The sequence below is a fragment of the Columba livia genome, chromosome 3, assembly GCF_036013475.1.
Source record: "Columba livia isolate bColLiv1 breed racing homer chromosome 3, bColLiv1.pat.W.v2, whole genome shotgun sequence".
In the NCBI taxonomy this organism is placed as follows: Eukaryota; Metazoa; Chordata; class Aves; order Columbiformes; family Columbidae; genus Columba; species Columba livia.
Genome location: NC_088604.1, coordinates 22,466,002 through 22,486,253, shown reverse-complemented (window position 1 = coordinate 22,486,253; position 20,252 = coordinate 22,466,002). Strand labels below are relative to the sequence as shown.

Genomic DNA, 20,252 nt, shown 5'->3' with positions numbered 1-20,252 from the left:
TTTTAACGGTCTACATTTTCTCTGTCAGGATATACCATCACACAAAGCAATTTATGGTACAAGCAATACTTGAATGTGAGTGTGACCTTGGCATACACAGAAGTATAGTAACAGTAAAAATTACAGCCAACTAAAACACAGAAAGACACAATGAAAAAATGCTTTCTTCAAAGCACCTCAGCTTTAATGCTTCAATGTTTGGTCTTGGAAACGATAACTCTTCCCCAGATGGAAGTTTGTTAGTGAGTTCCAGCTTTTTTCTGGCTACATATATTAACTTTGTGTGTTGGTTTTTTAAATTGCAACATGTGTCAAGTTACAGATTTGTGTGTGTGTGACAGTATGAATTTAAGGAAGAGGAGAAAAAAAAAAAAACACCTTACCTTGGAATGCCTGCGCTCTCCTAAAGACTAATACACAGCAATGACTAGACACTGACGAGCATTTCTATCTGTAAACTCCAACTAACATAATTTTCTTACCAATTTACTCTACAAGTTCCAAATATCAGACTGTAAGAAAGCTAGTCAACCACTTATTATGACTACTGATAGAAAGCATTAGCCATGGTAAAGACAACAGTAAAAATTTTTTGAGTGTCATTTATTCCAGCCGAGGCTTGAATGATCATTTTAAAAATACAAATCAAGTCTTACCGAATATTTACTGTTGCACACATCAGCACATCATTTAACATGAAAAGCCGTCGTTCTTTGGTTTTGATAATTTCACCTTTGTCATTGTAAACCGTCTCAACCATGTCATCAGTCCGTACGAGGTATCTGTTTCCGCTGCTGAGTAGCTAGAGTTTAAAAACAACCAACACTGTACATTATTCACAGTAGATCAAACAACTGGTGGAAAACAAAAAAAATACAACAGGTTATCACTTGCTATCCCAGTACAAGTGTTGCAGATGGATGTGCCAAGTGAATTAAGCATCTTTACTGATTTGTTTTCATTTAGGAAACAGTAACTTCTGCTGCCTGCAATATGGCCTGCAGGGGTTTCAGTCTTAACATGGAATGCAATTGCTCTGAAAATCTTGCACACTGATAAAAGTCCCCTAGCAAAAAAAACCCCATAGCATCCACAATTTCTGTTGTTTCCTTCCCTTATCTCTTCCCTCACAGCCCATGTAAGTGTTATGCACAACCCCAGCCTTCCCAAAGGGGGATGTTGGTTTGCAAGGAGGAAGAGAGCCCCAATCGCCCCCATCCCCTGGGCAGGCACAGGCAGCGGAGCCCGTGGCTGGCAGCTGCCACAGGCTCTCGAGAACATAACGTGTACAAATGATGTACGGTGTGTGAGTTGCTCCTGCTGTTTGCCTTCAAGGTTTGAGTATCAACACTGTGTGCAAGCATGAACTGGTTCCTCACAGGTCACATACTCCTCTGTAGCAGCCAAGAGAACAGAGCGGTCTGTAACCCACCCGTTTTTCTGGTTCATCCACCTTTTTTAACACCCGTTTCACCCTGCCTGGTACTGTTCCAAAACTATTAAACCACAAGGCACACAGGGCCCTACATGATTTGGAATGACTATCCAGGTATATCTCAATTTGTCCCCTGGCGCAGAACACACAAGATTTTACAGTTTATATAGGCTAACAAAAGGAAACATGTACCACGATTTAAAAAAAATATTCTGTGTCTTGAACTCCTTCAGCCATTCATAGATGATTCATAGCTGCTTCAAGAAGCAGGAGTATTAAAACTAGAAAGTAAAATGTCTGAATCTGTCTTCTAATGCACTCAGAATAGAAATACTGTTCCAGTATGACAACAAATTCAGTATCTCATTTTTTATAAATAGCCTAAAACAAGTGTGTTCTGGTTGACTACTTTTTTCCTGAAACCTATGTTTTCATGTATCACAAAAGCACTCCTTGCTCTCTTTCAGCATGTCCCCACTACTCCATCCCAGAAGAAGTCCAGTACAATCATCTGTAACTTCATGAAAGCAATAATTGAAGTACTTATGCCCCATCTCATGGGAAGGGAAGAAACATGTATGATGCACATAAGACAAGTATACATATATCCACAGTACAGACAGCTACGAACAAGTTTAAATTAAGAAGATTGTTACTTCCTTCCTACTGAGTGTCTTCTACAGTTCTTCAAGGACATTTCTATTGAATGATCTGAATAAGTGAATGAAACATACTGGGATGTTCCTTAAAACAAGGAAGATACTGGACACATTCAACAGCATATCTTGAACTGCTCCACAGTCACAAGCACTGCAGTATAAGGAACTGGTTCCTTCCTTTATACAGGAGTAACTCCTCAGTTCCTGGATAAATTCAAAATTCAATTTTGAATTTAAGAGAAGATGTGCATGAGACTTTACTACAGGATGAGGAAGCAGTTTTATCTATGCACTGCCAAAACCCACTATGACTCCTGCTGCTATTTCAGCATGTCGCCTGCTCCAGCACTCGGTGGTTTAACCAGTGAGCCTGTTGAGTCCCGGAGGTCCCTCACATCTCACACCTACAACTAGAATAACCCCATGTTGTTGTGCTCTACAGAAAAACCTCAGGCATCTCTGGTGTCTGTTCTAAAGACTGCTCAAGGCTCAGAAACTAACAATATGCTAACTCTCCATCACACATTCTTACTTCCCAACCTTGTTCAGATAACGTTCGTTCATTGCTTTTGCTATTTGTTTTATTTCACAGCGCTGATCTGCATCCCTTTTTCTTTCATTTAACTTCTCTGCCAGTGTTTCAAGTTCTGTAAGAGCCATCTGTAGAGGTAATCTGTCAGGATGTCCTTTATTAGTGTTCTTCAACATATCCTGAGGGAAAGTGATAAAACAAACAAATTTTTAAAATCGGATTTAATTTCAAAGTCAAGTTCAAAAGATTACAGGATATAATGTCATTGCTACATTCTTTACCCAAGTACTACTAAAGAACAAGGCAAATGAACACCTAATGAATATTTAGACAGCACATTGCTTATTTTCCTGAATACTTAAATATTTCTTAAAAAATATACTGAACGAGGTCACATATTGCTTATTCACAGGAATAAAGTACAGCAAAGGAACTTGAAAATAACTGTAAAAAATGCAAATGTAAAGGAAAATTTAAAAATATACACAGTTTGAAAATCAGTAATGAGACACGTAGATGTCTGTAAACAATGATTTTGAATTAAACTTTTCTGATATTTACTGTTGTAATATTGTATTATCTTTACTACTGTTATTATTCCTCACTAAAACATTGACAGCATGCTCATTCCAAAGTAGGAGAAGTTACTTCATGGAGGTTGAAAAAGCCTCTAAAAATCTTTTCCTTTTGTAGGCATACAGTGGAACAACATGAATGAAATTTTTGCTTCTTTCCCACAGCACTTAAAAAATCCCTACATGTTTACTGCAGCTTCCTGCCACAATACACTCCATTTCTTCTGCTAACTCAAAAACTCTCACCATGACTAGCTACCCACATTCTCCCCCCAGGACCACCACTGCTCCTTCTCCCTGGACCCGCACCCCAAAGCCTGTCCTCCTCTGTGACTCACGGAATCACAGAATGTCAGGGATTGGAAGGGACCTCGAAAGATCATCTAGTCCAATCCCCCTGTCAGAGCAGAACACAGCTCACTGTAGTGCTCGCTGGGACAGACCTGCTGCGGTCTGCAGGGAGTTACAAACAGCACAGGGTGGTCTGCATTGGCGAACTGTGCTCTCCCTACAGCTCGACTCCCTGTTAAGAGGAGACCTGAGGACTCCCTGCCAAATCCTCAGATTCCACGGGAAGGAAAACAGGGTCAGAAGGAAGCTGCAATGCACCCCAGCGGGTCCTGTGAGCCACGTAAACAGGCAGAGAGTGAGCTTTTGCTCCACATCCCACATATATTCCAAACCATCCAAGGCAGGAATTTCTTCCTCTTGTATTTTTCTTAAACGTAAACTAATGCCACAAAGTTCCCAGTGGTGTTTGAAATGTTATTAGCCAACTAATTCACATAAAAAAAGTAGCACATTTGAACTACAGCTTTACTGCAAAGTGACTTACAAGCTAAATATAAACTAGCAAGTAATCTAGAGTAAATCCACTTTACTAAGATTGTCCTGCAGTGTATTTACTGCCTGTTCCTACAATCAGACTACAAGATCAGCACATTATGACGATGCACTGAAACTTTTCCTTTGTTATTTCCCCATGATCGAGTGGTCACTTCCACTGCAGTGTGCTCCTCCAGCAGAAGACAGCTACCATGGAATCCCACAAGCAAAGCACATAAGAATGAAACAAGAGCATCCATTTGGTAAACATTATTTACCTGCAACAGTAGAATGAACTGTGGAAAGCGCTGGATAGGTTTCATCATTAAACCATACAGTGTAATACGATCAGGGCTTGACTCCTGGCACTGCTGCAATGCAAGAAAACCACGCTGTTTGCTATGGTGAGCGTATTTCCGTCAGATACAGAATGAAAGGAAAACATTTCCTGAAAATTCTCCTATGTCATTTAAACTAATTGTAACAGTTGTGCTGGAAAGATTCCATTTACTAGAAAGATTTCATTTTAAAATATTAAATTTTTTTTTAATAATTAATAAAATGATGGCACGCCACTGAACTGAAATCTCCTTAAATAAATACATCTGGGATAAAGCCACATCAGTGACGCAGCACCTATGTATATATATCAATACGGCACATTCATGCTTTTTACACAAGCAGTGCCCTGAAACATCTGCTTAACTTCAAGCACAACAAAGGGAATGTACTTGTTCATGGTCTTATATTTGAAAAATGTAAGTGATCTGTTGATTTATAGTCGTAATTTACTATTGCTGCTCTGTTTCTTGGGGCTAAGAGAATATAAATCTCTACCTATGTGTTTTTAAGAGGAAATCTAAAGAAAACATCATAATCTCAGTGCTGTGCAAACAAAAAGAGATTTTCATTTTCTTTATTAAAAGAAACTCAGGAAAAGAACATTGATTTATAGTTGGAAATAAAAATGTAAAAATCCATTATTTTGGTTATTGGGACTGGCAGATAAAACCAGACAAATTTCATCTGCATATGCAGAAAAGCCCTGTTTGTATAAGACTTTTCGCCATTTGGAAATATTTTGGCCAGAATCACAGCTAACCCAAAACACGGAGGGCAGAGGAAACACTCAATAGTAAAAACAAAGCAAACCCAAACAATATTAAACTTGTGTTGTGCTTAAATTGCTATTTATTGCTACAACTATCAGCATCACAACAATTTGTTTCCATACATATCTCCACAAACACTTCCCCCCCCGCAACAGCAGCAGTGAAGATTCTGGTCTTCATTGCTGGTAGGCAAAAAAAAAAAAAAGGAATGTGCAGAAATGTCTTCTGTCCTCAGAGTTCAGTTCTGAGCCCCCAGCTCCGAGCAGTGCTGATGCCAGCCATGACAAACAGTGATGAGAGGTGTAAGTTATACCTCTATTGGAACAACAGGCTTTTAACAGCGTGAGAGGTATGAAGTGACTACACACTCACTACAGAATTTGATCTTTGTGGCTTCCATAATATAACCCTTTGTAGTGCTGGCTACACTCCAAACAGTTGTCAGTTAATTCTAAAACCTGGAGACAGATTAGGAATCAGCTTCCCTGCGACCATCCTCTCTGCAACCTGAGGGCTTCTCTGTTTAGTTTGTCTAGGACACCCAATTTCAGTGTTTGGTGGTCCACTGCATCAGACCTGACAGGGTGGCAGGTCTGAGGCACAATTCAATCCAGGACTCTCTGGGAACGGGACAAGCAGAGCTTCCAGGCTCTCAGCAGCATCACAGGCAACCTAAAAGCCTTGCAATGGATTTTGTGCACCCTCTGCAAGGTATCATCTCAGCACTTCAACTGGATTCACAGCACTTCAACTGCATGTACCAGGCCCTTAATGCACATCACCAGAAGCACCATATTCATCAGGGTAATATGCATTCTGCACAAAAATTTTCAATTTTAACTCCAAATTGGAAACATGATTTTCAAAATACGATTTTGCTGTGGAACAGAAATCTAGTTATGCTGCTCTGCACAACACAATAAAGAATTTAGAAGTAAAATAAAACCCAAATAAGAAGAGGACACAGATGGTGAACTATTATTCGAAACTCACCTGCTTTGATAGAATCCCAATATTTTGCCAAGTACAGTACATGTAAACACCAACAAACTGATCTGAACAACAAGAAAACCACTCTGCACTTCAAAATACATCCTAGATATAATATCATATTATTCTGAAAATATAGTAGTGGAAGTGAATTCTCTAGGGATTTATTTGTGCCCAAACCGTAAAACATCAAACCAAAGTCCTTAAAACAGTCACACAACATATAGAATCAGCAGTCAAATTTCTTCCTAACTTATAACTTATACGGTCTTGTTTATATCATACGTCCAGCTGGTTTAGGATTGAACAAACTCACCTTCAAGAAGTCTAAAAATGCAGGTTTGGTGGCACATGTCTTCTTGAGAATCCCTACTGCTGTACTGAAGTTGTTTACATACTCACTGTACGCATCCAATACAATAGATTTAGAAAACTGAAAACATAAAAGGGTAAACTTTAACTATAAATACAAAAGATCCCCAAAAGCATAACTATCTAAACCTCTGACCATTAAGGACTCGCCCAGCTTGGAGCTAAGGGTTTTGCTTGCCCTAGTCAGTACTAGATCTACAGAAATACTGGTGTTTCCCAAAATAACCTTTCTGTAGAAGACAGGTTGGAAACCTAAAGATGTAAGAGCTGTGAATTGCAAAATGTAAATTTACAGAAATAGCTTCGTCTTGGCTACGACATGAGGGCAGAGCCTGGGGACTATGGGCAATTAAAGGGCATCAACTAGAGTCAAAACAGCTGCTGGGATGTGCTGATCATCTCACCGCTGCCTATCTTCCACATCTGGCAAACCAGTGAAGTCCCAGGGCCTTCATGCCCCATCTTCAGCTGGTAAGGGTTTACCAGGAAAGGAGATAGATTGTGTAACCATGTGAGGGGTAAGATCACTGGTCATTGCCTTCATAGTAATTTTATCCCTCTCATCTGCAGAGCTGGTCATTAATGCTACCTAATGTGCTTCCATCAAAACAAGACAGGTTTGCTTTAAACAATAAGTCTTTAGTAACCATTTCCTTTTGACTGGAATGGGTTCAGAGCACTCAGAGATACAGATCCCAGCCCTCCTACAGCAGGCATGAAAAGGTGATAATTTCCAGCATCTGGGTGGCAACAAAACAAAGTATTTGAAGCAGCAGGTAGGCAGCCTTTTCTGTCCACATTCTCAGACTGGGAAAAATGCCTTACCATCAACCAAGGCCACTTCTTCTTTCCTCTAATTTCAAGCAGTGGCTAGTTCAGCCCTTTACCAGATGGGCTTCCATTAAGGGTGGAAAAGTATTTTACAAATACTCTTCACCTGTGCCCCCAGGCTCAGCTGAAATCCAGGAATTCAGGACATCACCTACTGTGGGCTTTTTCTACTCCAAATAAACATACTATATATGACTACCTACTTTTTAAGAGTTGCTGAGCCTCAATCTCACCTTAATTTTGGTGGATTTGTGAATCTCTCTTTCCTCAGAAAAATAAACCGTTTACCTAAATGTCTGAAAGCTTGCTCAAAGCCTGCAAATTTTGCCCACAATCCTTTCATCTCTGCCCACCAAGCCAAAGACACATGTTGGTGTCTGTTTCCTTACCAGGATGGTACAAACACACTCTGACAGTCACCACAGGCATTGGAGAATATGGGAATAAAGTGGGCAAGTTAGACAGAGATATGGTGATGGAATGACAAGCCTAAAATAAAAACAGATTATCCGTTCAAGTGCATTTGCTTACTGAAGCAACAAAGACATCACCAATCATTTCAACAGAGTCCCACTCAGATACGCGACTCGCCAGCGCAATCTGAAACATTGAATGGCACTGAAGAATTTCCTTAAGTCGATAAAAGACCATTTTGAGTTTTCTTTCACTCAATAATTTTGGTTCCATATCTGAAAGGGGCTTCTCATATTGCTGTGGGGAAAACAAAACAAAACAAAACCACAACATAAAAAGATTTTAATAAACAAGCAGAAAAGGTCTTCTAAAAGCACAAAAAAACCCAACTTATTTAACAGTATATATACACAAAACCTCTCAACATTTGGCATGAAGCATCTTTAGTAAAACCTATGTGGGTCATACTACAGATTCTTTACGGATTTCACTATTTTTCAAATTTCCAAATTATAACATGCAAAACATATTAAGGTACCTCCAGGATTCTTTTGAGAGCATCCACGTAATTCTTCTCACTGTCAACTACAGAGCCCAAAATATACCTTCTCACAACCTGTTGAAGAAACAAAGTTTTGTCTGAAGCTCTAATCTGGTAACACATTCATCATAGTTGGGAATGCTGATGATAAAATTCTCCCATTAAGAAAACACAAAGCAATTTCAATACCGGAACTGCAATAAAATAACAACATACCTCTTCAAAAGTAATCAAATTTACCATTACTGTAAAATTATTTATTTTAAAGAACACAATAGCTATTGTATCTATATCTCTAATCTTTTTTGACTGTTGCAATTTTAAGCTTTACTTTTGAAACTTGTCTTTTAATTTTAGATGTATAAATTTTGGTATCATTATCAACAATAATAGAAATAGATGATGTTGGCTACTTCAGTGATTTGCTTCAACAAAGTATGTATCAAGTTTTCAAAAATCAGTCTTTTCTTTTTTCAATGTTTTATAAATTTATTAGGAGCAACCTGAAGGACAAACAAGCATGTGCTGGTGACATGACAGGAAGGACTGGGGAACCCATTTGGGCTAAAATTTAAACTTCTTATGGTTATTGATTAGGTTTCTTGCTTGTTTTAAGGATTGTCACCCAAATCCATCGCCTAATCCAGCTCATCTCAGGGGTCTCAAAAGCAGGACTATGAAAGAAAACCACACAAAGGCAAGATCAAACCACTCCCCACAACTACAAGGGAAGGCAGAACTGCTCCTTTTGCTATTTTAAGCCAGACTAAATGGCCATGACACTCAAATCTCAGACTTGATTCTTTCTGCTCCTGATGCCCACGGCCTTCTTTAATTCTCCACACTTGTATTTTGCATTATTAAGTTAAATGCAAGTTATGCAAGGATTTTCTTTCAAGTACTGGCATTTCAAAGGAAGACTTCAAAATTATCTGAGGCCTCCCTTAAAGATACATATGGTAAAATTAGTTGTGTCTAATATGAGTTTAGAATGGATTTAGCAGTGTCTTATTAGGTATTATGTATCAGCTGCTCTGGTAAAGGATACTAATTCCACTGTTAGTCACAGTTAATTCTTCTGAAAAGAATAAACATCTGTAGAAAATGTTTCTTTCAGCCTCTATAATACACAGATACTTAATAGTGCCTACAGCCTATTGCAATAGATACACACAATTTATGAGAGACTTGTATGCAAGTCTTACATTTATGTTCACATTTTTGCTAGTAACAGTAGCATATAAACATAAACAACTCACCCTAAGAACTCAGGTCCCAGTGTTACAAAAAAGAAAAAGCTATCGAAACCAAGACCCAAGGCAGGACACAGTATTTAAGCAGGCAGCAGGTTTAAACAAAAGCTGTCGTGCCACCTGGTGTTTAAAACCAGCATATTCGTGGGTACAGCTCGTCCGCTCAGAGCCGTGGGGTGAGCAGGGGCCCCTGGCCCTCATCCCTCCAGCGGGATGCCCAGGGCTGCTCCATGGCACATGGTGACTCTGTCCCAGAGCCACCACTTGGCTTGGCCTCTGTGGAGCTGCTTGAGTTTTTCTGTCACCCTCAGCCCACCAAAGCCACGCTAACCAGCAGCCCCACCCTCCCACACGTGGCCTGCTGCACCCCTCCAATTTGGTATTGCCTCCAAACGTGCACTGCAGCATGCATTCAGATAATTAATATAGGCACTAAACACCATGGGATGTGTATCCACTCTTGAGGGACACCACTAACACTGGCCACCCGCTGGACTTTGTACCATGCACTACAGCCATCTGAGCATGGTGTAGCCTGTTTACCACCCACCTATAAATGATATCTCATATCATCTACCCACATAAATGATATCTCACCTATGCAGCTAGAAGGGTGCTTCAGGAAGCTGCTGAAAGCCTTCCTAAACCAGAGGTAAATGACATCCTCTGCTGCATCCCTCAGTGAGTCATCTCCAAAGGACTCAGGCTGGCCAGGCATAAATGGTCCCTCTATGCTGACTGTTTCCGATCACCCTCCTGTCCTTCTGAACACAGACATAGCTCCCAGAAACATCTAGCTTCTCAGGGACCAAGGTGAGGCCAGCCTGGATCCTCCTTCTTGCTCGTCTTGAGTATGATAGTGTGACATTTACTTTTTTCCAGACAACAGAGAAAGGCCTTACCCTCTGCATCTTTAAATCCATCCCCTCTGGTCCCATTGACACCTGTATGTCCAACTGCCCTCAGTACCCCCTAACTGCAGGTCCTGCCTCACCCCAGCGGGACCTGCCTCTGGTCTCAGGACCAAAAACCACCTTTGGAAGCCTGAGGACAAGTGTCACCAGTAAAAGCTGAGGCAAAGACAGCACCCTTTGTCACAAGGTCCCTGCCCCACCAAGCCCCAGACTCGTGTTTTTCTTAGCTTTCTTTTTGCTGCCAACAGCCCTGTAAGAAACCTTTCATTTTTGCCCTTCACACCTGACCAGCTCCAGCTGAGCTTTGGCTTTCCTACCTCCATTCCTGCCCACTTGGGCAGCTCCTCCTGAGTCGATAAGCAACAGTAATCATGACCCACACAACGATTACTAGTTTGCTTCAAACTAAGACCACTCTGTTTTTCCAAAAGAGGGTACTTTTTTTTAAACTACCTAAAAAACCACCACCCCCTCCCACCAAAACCAAAGCCAACCAAACAAAAAACCCACAAACACACACAAACTCTTGATCCTCTGTTTGGAAAGCAGGAAAAGACAGCATTCAGGTTGATGCCAAGAGTTTACAATATAATGAAATCTTACAGTAACATAACACAGTTTGGTAGTTGCATTGTTACAAGATTAGCACTTCACTGTGCTAAACACATTACAAAAATAAGCAAACCAAAAATCTTATACCATTCGCCACAACTGACCCTTAAAGTGATTTCTTTTTTACTGATTTTCTGAAGGTACAGACTAACATGACTTGACACCACAAGAAGCTACAAAACTTTCATATAGTTATTATTTGTTGTAACAATACAGTAACATGAACCCACAGGATTTATTTGCAGCCAAAATTTCTAACTGATGCTGATTTCACTGTTTTTTGAAGTGGTTTTCACAGTGACTATAGAGGTTAAGGCAGAAAACAGCAAAATATATTCCTTCTGTAGACTTGAATTTATTTGGGACAAGTTCATTTGTTTTTTAATCAGGAAAAACCTTAAGATTCAGAGACCATACAGGATATTCCCTACATTTAAAATAGAAATCCTGGAGCAATGTCTTCTGGCTCAATAAAAATATTTATACTGTTTTCTTCTTCACCCAGACCCATCACATTTAGTTTAAGTGTTCAGGTAATGAAACAATATAATTATTATATATTATTTTACAATGCAATACAGAATTTTGCATCTCTGGCTGAATTCAGGACTTATGCAACTATATCCACACACACCAGTTTTCAAAAAACTACTTATACAGTTCTGAATTTGATGTTAAGCATCAATATGTTTGAAGTGCAAAGCACCTGGGAGCCACTGAGGTGGAGCAGAAGGGGAGACGGAAGAGACAGAAGACCATATTTCCAAAAGCCTATTACCTGCTGCTGTGATAATCCTTCAGGCATAGGAGTCATAATTGCTTCTGTATGCATACAGTCCACATCAATAAATAAACTGAGCTCTTCTTCTTCCAGACACGATGATCTATGATCTGCAAGTAATTGAATAGCCAAAATGTCAACTTTTTACAACACATATATAGAAAGTAGGAAAAAAAACAACAACAACAAAAATGAAGATCCTATTATCCAGTAATTACACAGCAGTCTTATTTTCCCTTGTCAAACAAAAGAAATTTCCCAACTCTTCTATATTACCTATGAAATCACAAATACCACCACTGACAGGCGCTCTAATACAGGACATCTTTCAAAGGTATCTCAAAATCCTAAAATCCACTCCGCAGAAGACAGCCTATGCATCTTTTGCTTGACTTCTACTCCCTCTTCACTGCCGGGAGAACAGGGCTGCCCAGAGTGCAGGACATGACAACCCAGAATAAAGTACTGTGGCTCCAGGGCCAATAGCTTTTAAATAAATGACCCTTGAGAAGAAATTAAACACACCAAATAATAGGATTCAACTTTAAAAAAACCCATACACTCTCCCATAACTGAAATAAAATAAGAAGCCAAAAGTACCAAAATGTTGGTTTTCATTAGAAATGAGGGTAAGAGATTCTGCATTGCTTTCTACATGCTAATTTTATGCAAAAAGCATCACCAAAGTGCAGTGATAGGTGGCAGTAGGCAGCCAGACACAAGCAGAGGAGAGATCAAAAAAGACACAGTATGAGAAACCATGTCTTAGAGCAAAAAGAGAAGTAAGGGGAGCAGGTCTGCTGGCTGGAAGGAATTCATGAGTTTATTTGACAAATTTGTAACCAGCTTCCTACTGATCTGGTAAGCAGCTAAGGGATGAAACCATCCACAGATATCCTGTGTCTGCCACCTAACCTCTAGAAACAAAAGGAAGAATGCCACGTCCACTGTAACACTGCCCTGCTGAAGGAGGTAATTTTCTCCTGTGCAACAGCAATAAGTTAAAGACACATTTTTGATCACTCATATTTGTGCAAGTAACTTTATATCTTCTGTCTGTGAGGTCCAGAAGCAGTCAGAAGCCTTTACAGGGATGTGAGATGCATCCCAGTCCTTACAGACAGGATGCAGCTTTACATTAGCTTGCTCACTAAAAATGTGTTGTTCCAGTCTTGTGGCTTTAGCTTCCTAAAACTGTAGTTCTGTAATGTCTGAAGTTACAACCATTCAATTAGCTGTGTGGGAACTTGAGCAGAAAGTCATATTGCCCCTCAGACTTATCCTGAAAAATAAATAAGTTCGTATTCAATTAATACCTCCCGCCTCTTACAAAAATTAACTGTGGACTGCTGCTGAGGCTCATGACAGAAGGCTGATATTTGTACTTAACTAGAGAAAGAACACAAATACTTTCAGCTTTTTGATTTTAGACCATATTTTGTTTCCCCAATATAAACTCAGATTTCACCAAAAATCACAAAATTGTGATAAAGCAGAAGTCTCTTCCCCTACTACCACTCTTAAGCACAGAAAATATTTGTTATCCCTTGCCACAGAAAACTTTAAATAGTCAGCTATCACATCACTGAAAAGCATATCATAACAGCAGACTTCCCAGACAGTCAGAGTTACTTAATGGAGGAAACTGGACAGACTTGGTCCCTTAACATAATTGCCATATTCCTGTATACCAATACCTAGATGGCATCTATGACACTGTTTGGAGGGCTTCTGTTAAGTGGAGCCTTCTCTGTGGTCATCAGGTTTCTCAGGTTACTCAGGTTATTGCCCCAGACCTAAAACTACTCCAGATGCATCAACAATAATGTCTTCTGAAGTGATTATACCATACTTTCTTGCTATAAAAAGTTGACTTCATGTATCCAGTACTCAGCTCCCAGTACAAAAACCTGCTATGCCATTCACTTCCTTTCTCAGTAGCTACTAAAGAGAGTGACAAACAGTATAATTTGTACATACCTTGAGAAATAAAAGATTTTGTTCTAATGAAAGAACGACCCTTTTTCACAGCTGCTTTTGTCTTTTCAAGTCCATCTTTGGTACCTTCTCTAGCAGCTCTCATCAGCTTTTGCATCTGTAAGATAAAAAAATACAGTCTACATGTTCAGTGAATAATAGGAAAAAGTTTGAGCTGAACATGCAGAATACTTTTGATCAAAATATCTTTAAAAAGAACACTGTCAAGTAGTTTAGGCTATAAATATAGCCTAAAGTCAAAGGACTATACAGCAAGTACACAGCTCCGTCAAAGCTCAGATCTAAGCATCTGTACTTCTTCCTAATAAAATCAAACCTAGAGAAAGGGACCTACTTCATGCCAATATTGTATGCAAGCCTAAAGTAGCAGAAACGCTTGAGAATCCTTCTGCAAACATCTGAACTCAAAATAATCTCAAGTGTTCAGCTTCATGTTATATAACAAATAAATACTATAAACAGGTCATTAAGAGCCAGGGTTTCTTGTCCATCTTCCAGTGTTGTGCTAACTCTATCAAAGTATTTCTGACCCAAAGATAATCCCCCAGGCTCAGGTTTATATTAACTATACTCTTAAATAAACACTGTTTTGTAGAAAATGTCACGACTAATAATTTAATTAATTGAAAAAATAAGTTGATTTAATTAAAATTTGCATAATTTTATAGTACACTACCACAGCAAAAAGAAACTTCAAAATAAAAAAAGTGTTATTTTGCTAGAAAATCTGTATTAAAAAATATGCTTTGTATTTTTGCTTCCCCAACATGTCATGAAGGCAAAAAATCCCCACTACTGTCAGAGCTGTGCTGACATCATCAGCGACATCAGAACACAAACAAAGCTTTCTTGCTGCAACAAGGCAATTTCTGGGTTTGAGCTGAAGCTTTTAGCAAAAACGTGGCCTCTCCATACTGGCTCCATTAAAAAAGCAGAGCACGGAGATCCCCACAGCCACAACCTGACCCCGCATGACTGGGGGGGCCAGGGCCAGGCCAGCTCTGCAGAGCTCCTGGGGCTGCACACCTGGCTCAGCCTCAGGAACAAGGGCACCCATCAGCAGGGCAGGATGATGCCCCATCTCACCTTCCGAAACTGTTACTGTTAAAAATAAGCATGAGCAAAGGTCCTCAACGAAGCACTTTTAAGACAAACTTCATAATAAGTCAGCACATTTAGCATTCATTGCATACAAATTATTGTCCACTTTTTCAAGTTATTATTGAAAGAAAAAAGACAACATTGTCTGTGTTGGAAAAGCAATCATTTAAACATAGCTAGTCACAAAAATCAACTACACTACCTTCAGCTCATGTTTTTGCTTTAGTTGCTGAATCTCTACTGCTCCCACAGTGTTTGCCATCAAATCTTTCATCTTTTTTTCATAATGCTCCTTTAAACGCGTTAGGTCATGAGAAAGCTACAGTGTACAAAAAGACACAATCTTTTCAAAAAGCCTGTAGTGCAAACTCCATGCTAAAGTACTTGCGTATATCATTCACGTTGCCCATTCTACCTGTTGATACAGAGACAACTGAAGGAACATTTATCATTTAGGGGAACGAATAGACTATCACTCCTGCACACTGCTGCACTCCTGAAACTCAACCAGGCGCCTCCACACTATGCTGGCAACTATGTGAAGAAGGACAAAGTCACTTAGTCTAAGATAAGTGTGTATTAATTATGAGGTCTTACAAAACATAAGGAAAAAATGGATCAGCTTTACCCAACGGGATCATTTGGTGGAGCACAAACCCTAGCGAATATATTTCTGACTATCCTTCAAAATGGTGAATCAGAAACATTCTCAAACACTGAAAAACCCACAGAGGTCATTGGCACCCAAGATCATCAAGATGAATAGTGCCAGTGAGTTGGGCAATGAGACACCAAGGAAGCACAGCCCCGGAATTCCCAAGTTCAGGAGAATAGGGAAGCACAGTTTCCTCAGCTCTGTCACAGCCTCATTGCATGACCAAGGGTGTCACCATCTTGTACATTAATATATCCATTTGAAAGGTAAGGAAATTGTCCTAGAGAAATGCTCTGGAATACCAATTAACATTTGTTAAACATTTTGAGAAAGCCAGATAAAAGAGGCTAACATGTAACTAGAAAGAAAAGAAAAATTCAAACATTTTAAAAATTTTGTATGCCCTATAGTAGAAGTCAATTGGAAAAACCCTCAGTTTGATATGAACAGAGTTATTTGGCAAGAGATGAAAGCATCAGGAAAGAGCAGGCCTACTGAGTTGAAAACAAAGGGGCAGGTCTGGCATTTAGCTCCACTCAGCTGGGTCAGGATGTGATTACCTCCAACACAATGATTCTGGCATTACAGCGGTATAATTAGGAAAGCATCTGGTTCACAAACTAGAAACATTTAATAACACAAAAGGCTTCTCATCTTAAAATTAAAAACATAATCAGAAGTCGTAGTAAAAAAGTTACTTTGAGGGAAGTCATACCAGCACTTCAGTTAAAAATCCTACCTCCAACCTTTCCGTATTTATCAACGGACAGAAAAAAAAAAAAAAGAAAGTCCCTCATAGGCTCTGAAAGACTATAGGAGGAGATGTGCTGGGAAAATACTGTAACATCCATCATGAGACCTGAGGAGAAGCAAAAGTGCAAGGAATGGATACAGAGAATAGGTGTGAAGTGCAGTGGTTTCTCAGCAATCCTTAAGTTTCTGTCTTTCCTCACTCACTGCCAAACCCCTTCTCTATGACTTCTCCACCTCCCAGCAACCATCCAGGTACTGCAGCCTCTCTGACTTCATCATCCACCAACTAATATGTTCCCAGCCTCCTCACCCTCACAAGGGAATCCTCCAAATCTTTTATTACAATCCTGGGAAAGCTGGCTGCAGGGCAGGACCCCGGAGCACAGGCCTCTCCTCCATCTCTTGCTCAGACACTCTGTACCTCATCCTGGCACTGTCACGCTCAATCCACTGCCCATAGTTTTTTGTGACAGATCAAAGTATACTTATAAGCATTCTTAAAATGCCTTTAAACCTTGCCTTGTGCACATGTGAAAATCAATTCCTATGACTATGACCAAAGCTGAAGCTACAGATAACAGGAAAAGATTAAAATAAAAGAACAAACCAGCAGGCATGTTACAACTTACATGCCAAGTTATTTCCAAGCCTATTACAAAGGTATTAGAAAAAAAAAAAAAAAAAAAAACAAACAAACAAAAAAAAAAACAACAAAACAAAACACCACACACGAACAAACAAAAGCACAAAGCACAAAACAAAACAAAAAAACCACACACCTGTTTTCTTAGTCCAGTTAAAAAACTCCCCAGAAAGAAACAGCTGCAATAGCTTAAACGTGTTCTGGTCAGGACAAAACTAAAACAAAACCAGATGATGAGCTCTTGGCTTACTAAGTGCTGATTTGGGTGGGCTCAAGTCTTGCAGTTAATGGCTCACTCCCTGATTTCCAAAGAACAGGCAGCAAAGATGGAGGTGAGGGGAGAGCATATAATGTGTACTGGAGGGAAACACAGACAGTGAGGCTTTTATTCTCATCAAGGTAAGAAACCTGCAAAATGAAGATGAGGGTCCCACGGAAGAATATTCTGGCCACTACCCTGCATCCTTCAGCCACAGGTGCTGGGCAGGTAACAGCACACAGGGCAGGTAACAGCACACAGCTGTGAAGTGGTTCTTGGGTGTCTGTCCCCAGCCAGGACACACCTGGGGCCATGAGGGTTTGGCAGGGACTCTGGGCACTGAGCCCAGCCCAGCTTGTGCTCCCTGCTCCACATCCCAATCCAAACACCCAGAGCTGGACACCAGCAGCAGGAGGCTGCCCAGATCCCAGCCAAGATGTCCCTCTCGCAGAAAGGCCAGGAGGGCAGAAGGAGAGGAGCTGAAGCAGCAGGAGCATGGGCGTCTGGGGCTCCTCCGATGTGCAATCAGAGAGATGCAGCAAGGGCAGCACCCACACTGCCAGGGTCTTCCTGCCTCCCATGGAACACATGTAGCCAAAGATACTGCACCAGAGATGTCTCACAGATGCATCCTTTTTATCACACCACCCCTATTCCTTCCTTAATAAATAGTACAGACTTCTCTTTGATCACAAAAATCTGTTTTTTTTTTTTTTTTTTTTTTTTTTTTTTTTTTTTTTTTTTTTTTTTTAAAGGTCAGTCACCTGCAAACAGCCAAAGTGCTACAGATCTAAGACAGACAGGTAGGGAACGCTGGTGGCAAACTGTTTTGTGACTTTTGAGCATCTGATGGATCCCAAAACTTCAAGTCTTGTCAGGCTTACCCCCATTTGTTCTTCACATTATTTTCCACGCTCATTTACCACTTACACTAATCCAGCAGCTGCAAAAGAAGAAAAGGTGAGGAACCACCCACAAGCAAAAACAATCTAATTTTTAATTACACTTTTATCCAATTTATTTCTTTAAGGGGCTTCTGTTTAATATTTCCATCTTCTCCTTGTCACATTTTGTTCTGGACTGTCACTCCCACACTGATTCATGTCTCCTTTAAAAAGAGGCTGTTGGCATTTGAAACTGGATTGAGGAGAAGGGAAACACAGGTGAGAAAGGCAAATCAGGATAACCTCAATGACTGAGCAGCACTTCAGGATACATACATGTCTCTTGTGGTTGCCTCGCAAAAAAGAGCTGGGAATTCCATTTTTACACTCAGAATCACTCTGTTCTTCATAGCTTTCAAACTCACTTGAACTCCACCCATATTCCAGTGAGCTGTTTCCACCATCATCACCATTTTCAACGTCATCATAAATCATTTCTTCTGCAAGAATTAAACCAAAATAAAAAAGCTACACTGAAATTTCTGTTTGTTTAGGCACCAAAAAGCTTATTCAGGACATACTATAAAGAACTGTTTAGACTATTGTATGAACATTCTAAAATGTGAATTAAATTCTATATTCAAACAGCCAAAGTAGGTTGAATTTGTTCAAGCAGAGAACTAAAAGAGGACAGTGTTATGGATACACTGTCCCGATCCTTTTAAAAACATGCCCTACTCAAACTACACCATTTTGTCCAAAACCTACAACACATTTTAGAAGAAATTCAAAGGAAGTTCAAACTGTGGCTGTGAACACACATCTGCACTGAGAAGATGCATCCTGCCATTTGCAAGCTTGCCATTTGTCCCTAGGAACATCTTCATCGTCAGCCCAAATGACAAATGCTAAAACATTACAAGAATCAAACAAAAATGTCACTGCATCAAGCAGAACAGATAAGACCAATGTAGCAAGAAACATATTACACTATAATATTATGACTTGTCATTCTTGCAATTCCATCAGTCATATTTGCAGGTTACCTTGCCTGTAATCTAATCTAAGAACTTGAAGTACTAACCTTTTCAAGATATAAAAAGCTATATTGCAAAGACTGACCAAAGTATCACCTGTTAAAGACACAGCTCTTTTCATTAGCACAGATGTCAATCAAGACAAACTGATTCAAAACAAAATGGATTATTTTTTAGTGTCAATTAGTTATCAGGAAACAAGCATGCACTCTACATGCAGCATCATTCGTCATTACAAGTAGAGAAGTGTGGACACTTCTGCCAGGGTTCCCTATTGTCAGGGGTTGCAATGCTTCATTTGAAGCTGTCTCATACTAAATTCAGTAATCAGAAGTTGTGCTTTCATTTTTAAGATTGAAGTTTTATTTAAATTGAGAAAAAAGATGTTCTCGAAAGAAAAGCTGATGTGTTTTACACATCCGCCTAAATCCTGGATTCTGTGATTTAAAAACTACATTGTGACCAATAATAAAATTTTAATATTATCATTAATTAAATTATTTAGAATTAAGACCAAGGAATGTCCTCTAACTTGGAAGAATAAAATTTTAACAATTTTATTTTAAACCTCCATGCATATTGAGATTGTCCTTAAAATACACTTACTGAAGAAGACATTTTAGTGGAAATCTAGCACAGCAAATAATTTAAGAGAATCATCATAGCCAAAATAAGTCAAGACTTATATAAGAAGTCAAAAGTTTGCAATACTAGTATTGGAGCAGGCTATACCCAGTGATTTAGTGGACATATCTTGTCCCTGTGCTGATGTAGACCGAGCCCCAGCTACAAATATTTTTGGAACAGTGGTGTCTCCCTGACAAAATACACAATAAATAAACACCAAGCTCATGAATGTACAAAGATGAAACTTTCAATGTCTCTGGGAAAAAAACAGAAAGCCAAAACTTTAGTTAGTATCTTCTGGGTTAAACTGAAAATTCTGACCAAAATGCTCAGCAGAGCTTTGCTCCATGTTCCATATTCCTCCCCAGCTCATCCTCCTGGCCTTGGTGTCCATGTTTCCTGACTGAGCAGCCACAGTGCCCAGAGCAACACAGTCCTCTGAGGAACCT

At 39.7% G+C, this 20,252-nt stretch overlaps 1 protein-coding gene across 11 annotated transcripts in view; it reads right to left on the bottom strand.

The window, feature by feature from the left end:
• The window catches only part of ARHGEF10 (Rho guanine nucleotide exchange factor 10), a 116,883-nt gene that overhangs the window by 58,538 nt on the left and 38,093 nt on the right, over positions 1-20,252 (bottom strand). For 6 of the 11 annotated variants that reach the window (XM_065056036.1, XM_065056037.1, XM_065056046.1 and 3 more), the window contains exons 8-17: positions 18,476-18,639; positions 15,148-15,264; positions 13,827-13,941; positions 11,844-11,956; positions 8,284-8,361; positions 7,863-8,042; positions 6,445-6,561; positions 4,305-4,397; positions 2,635-2,805; positions 657-802 (exon numbers count right to left, since the gene is read on the bottom strand). In XM_065056036.1, coding sequence (XP_064912108.1) covers positions 657-802; positions 2,635-2,805; positions 4,305-4,397; positions 6,445-6,561; positions 7,863-8,042; positions 8,284-8,361; positions 11,844-11,956; positions 13,827-13,941; positions 15,148-15,264; positions 18,476-18,639 — 1,294 coding nt within the window. The remainder of the gene's footprint in view (positions 1-656; positions 803-2,634; positions 2,806-4,304; positions 4,398-6,444; positions 6,562-7,862; positions 8,043-8,283; positions 8,362-11,843; positions 11,957-13,826; positions 13,942-15,147; positions 15,265-18,475; positions 18,640-20,252) is intronic. The other 5 variants (XM_065056043.1, XM_065056044.1, XM_065056045.1 and 2 more) reach the window with 2 other exon arrangements.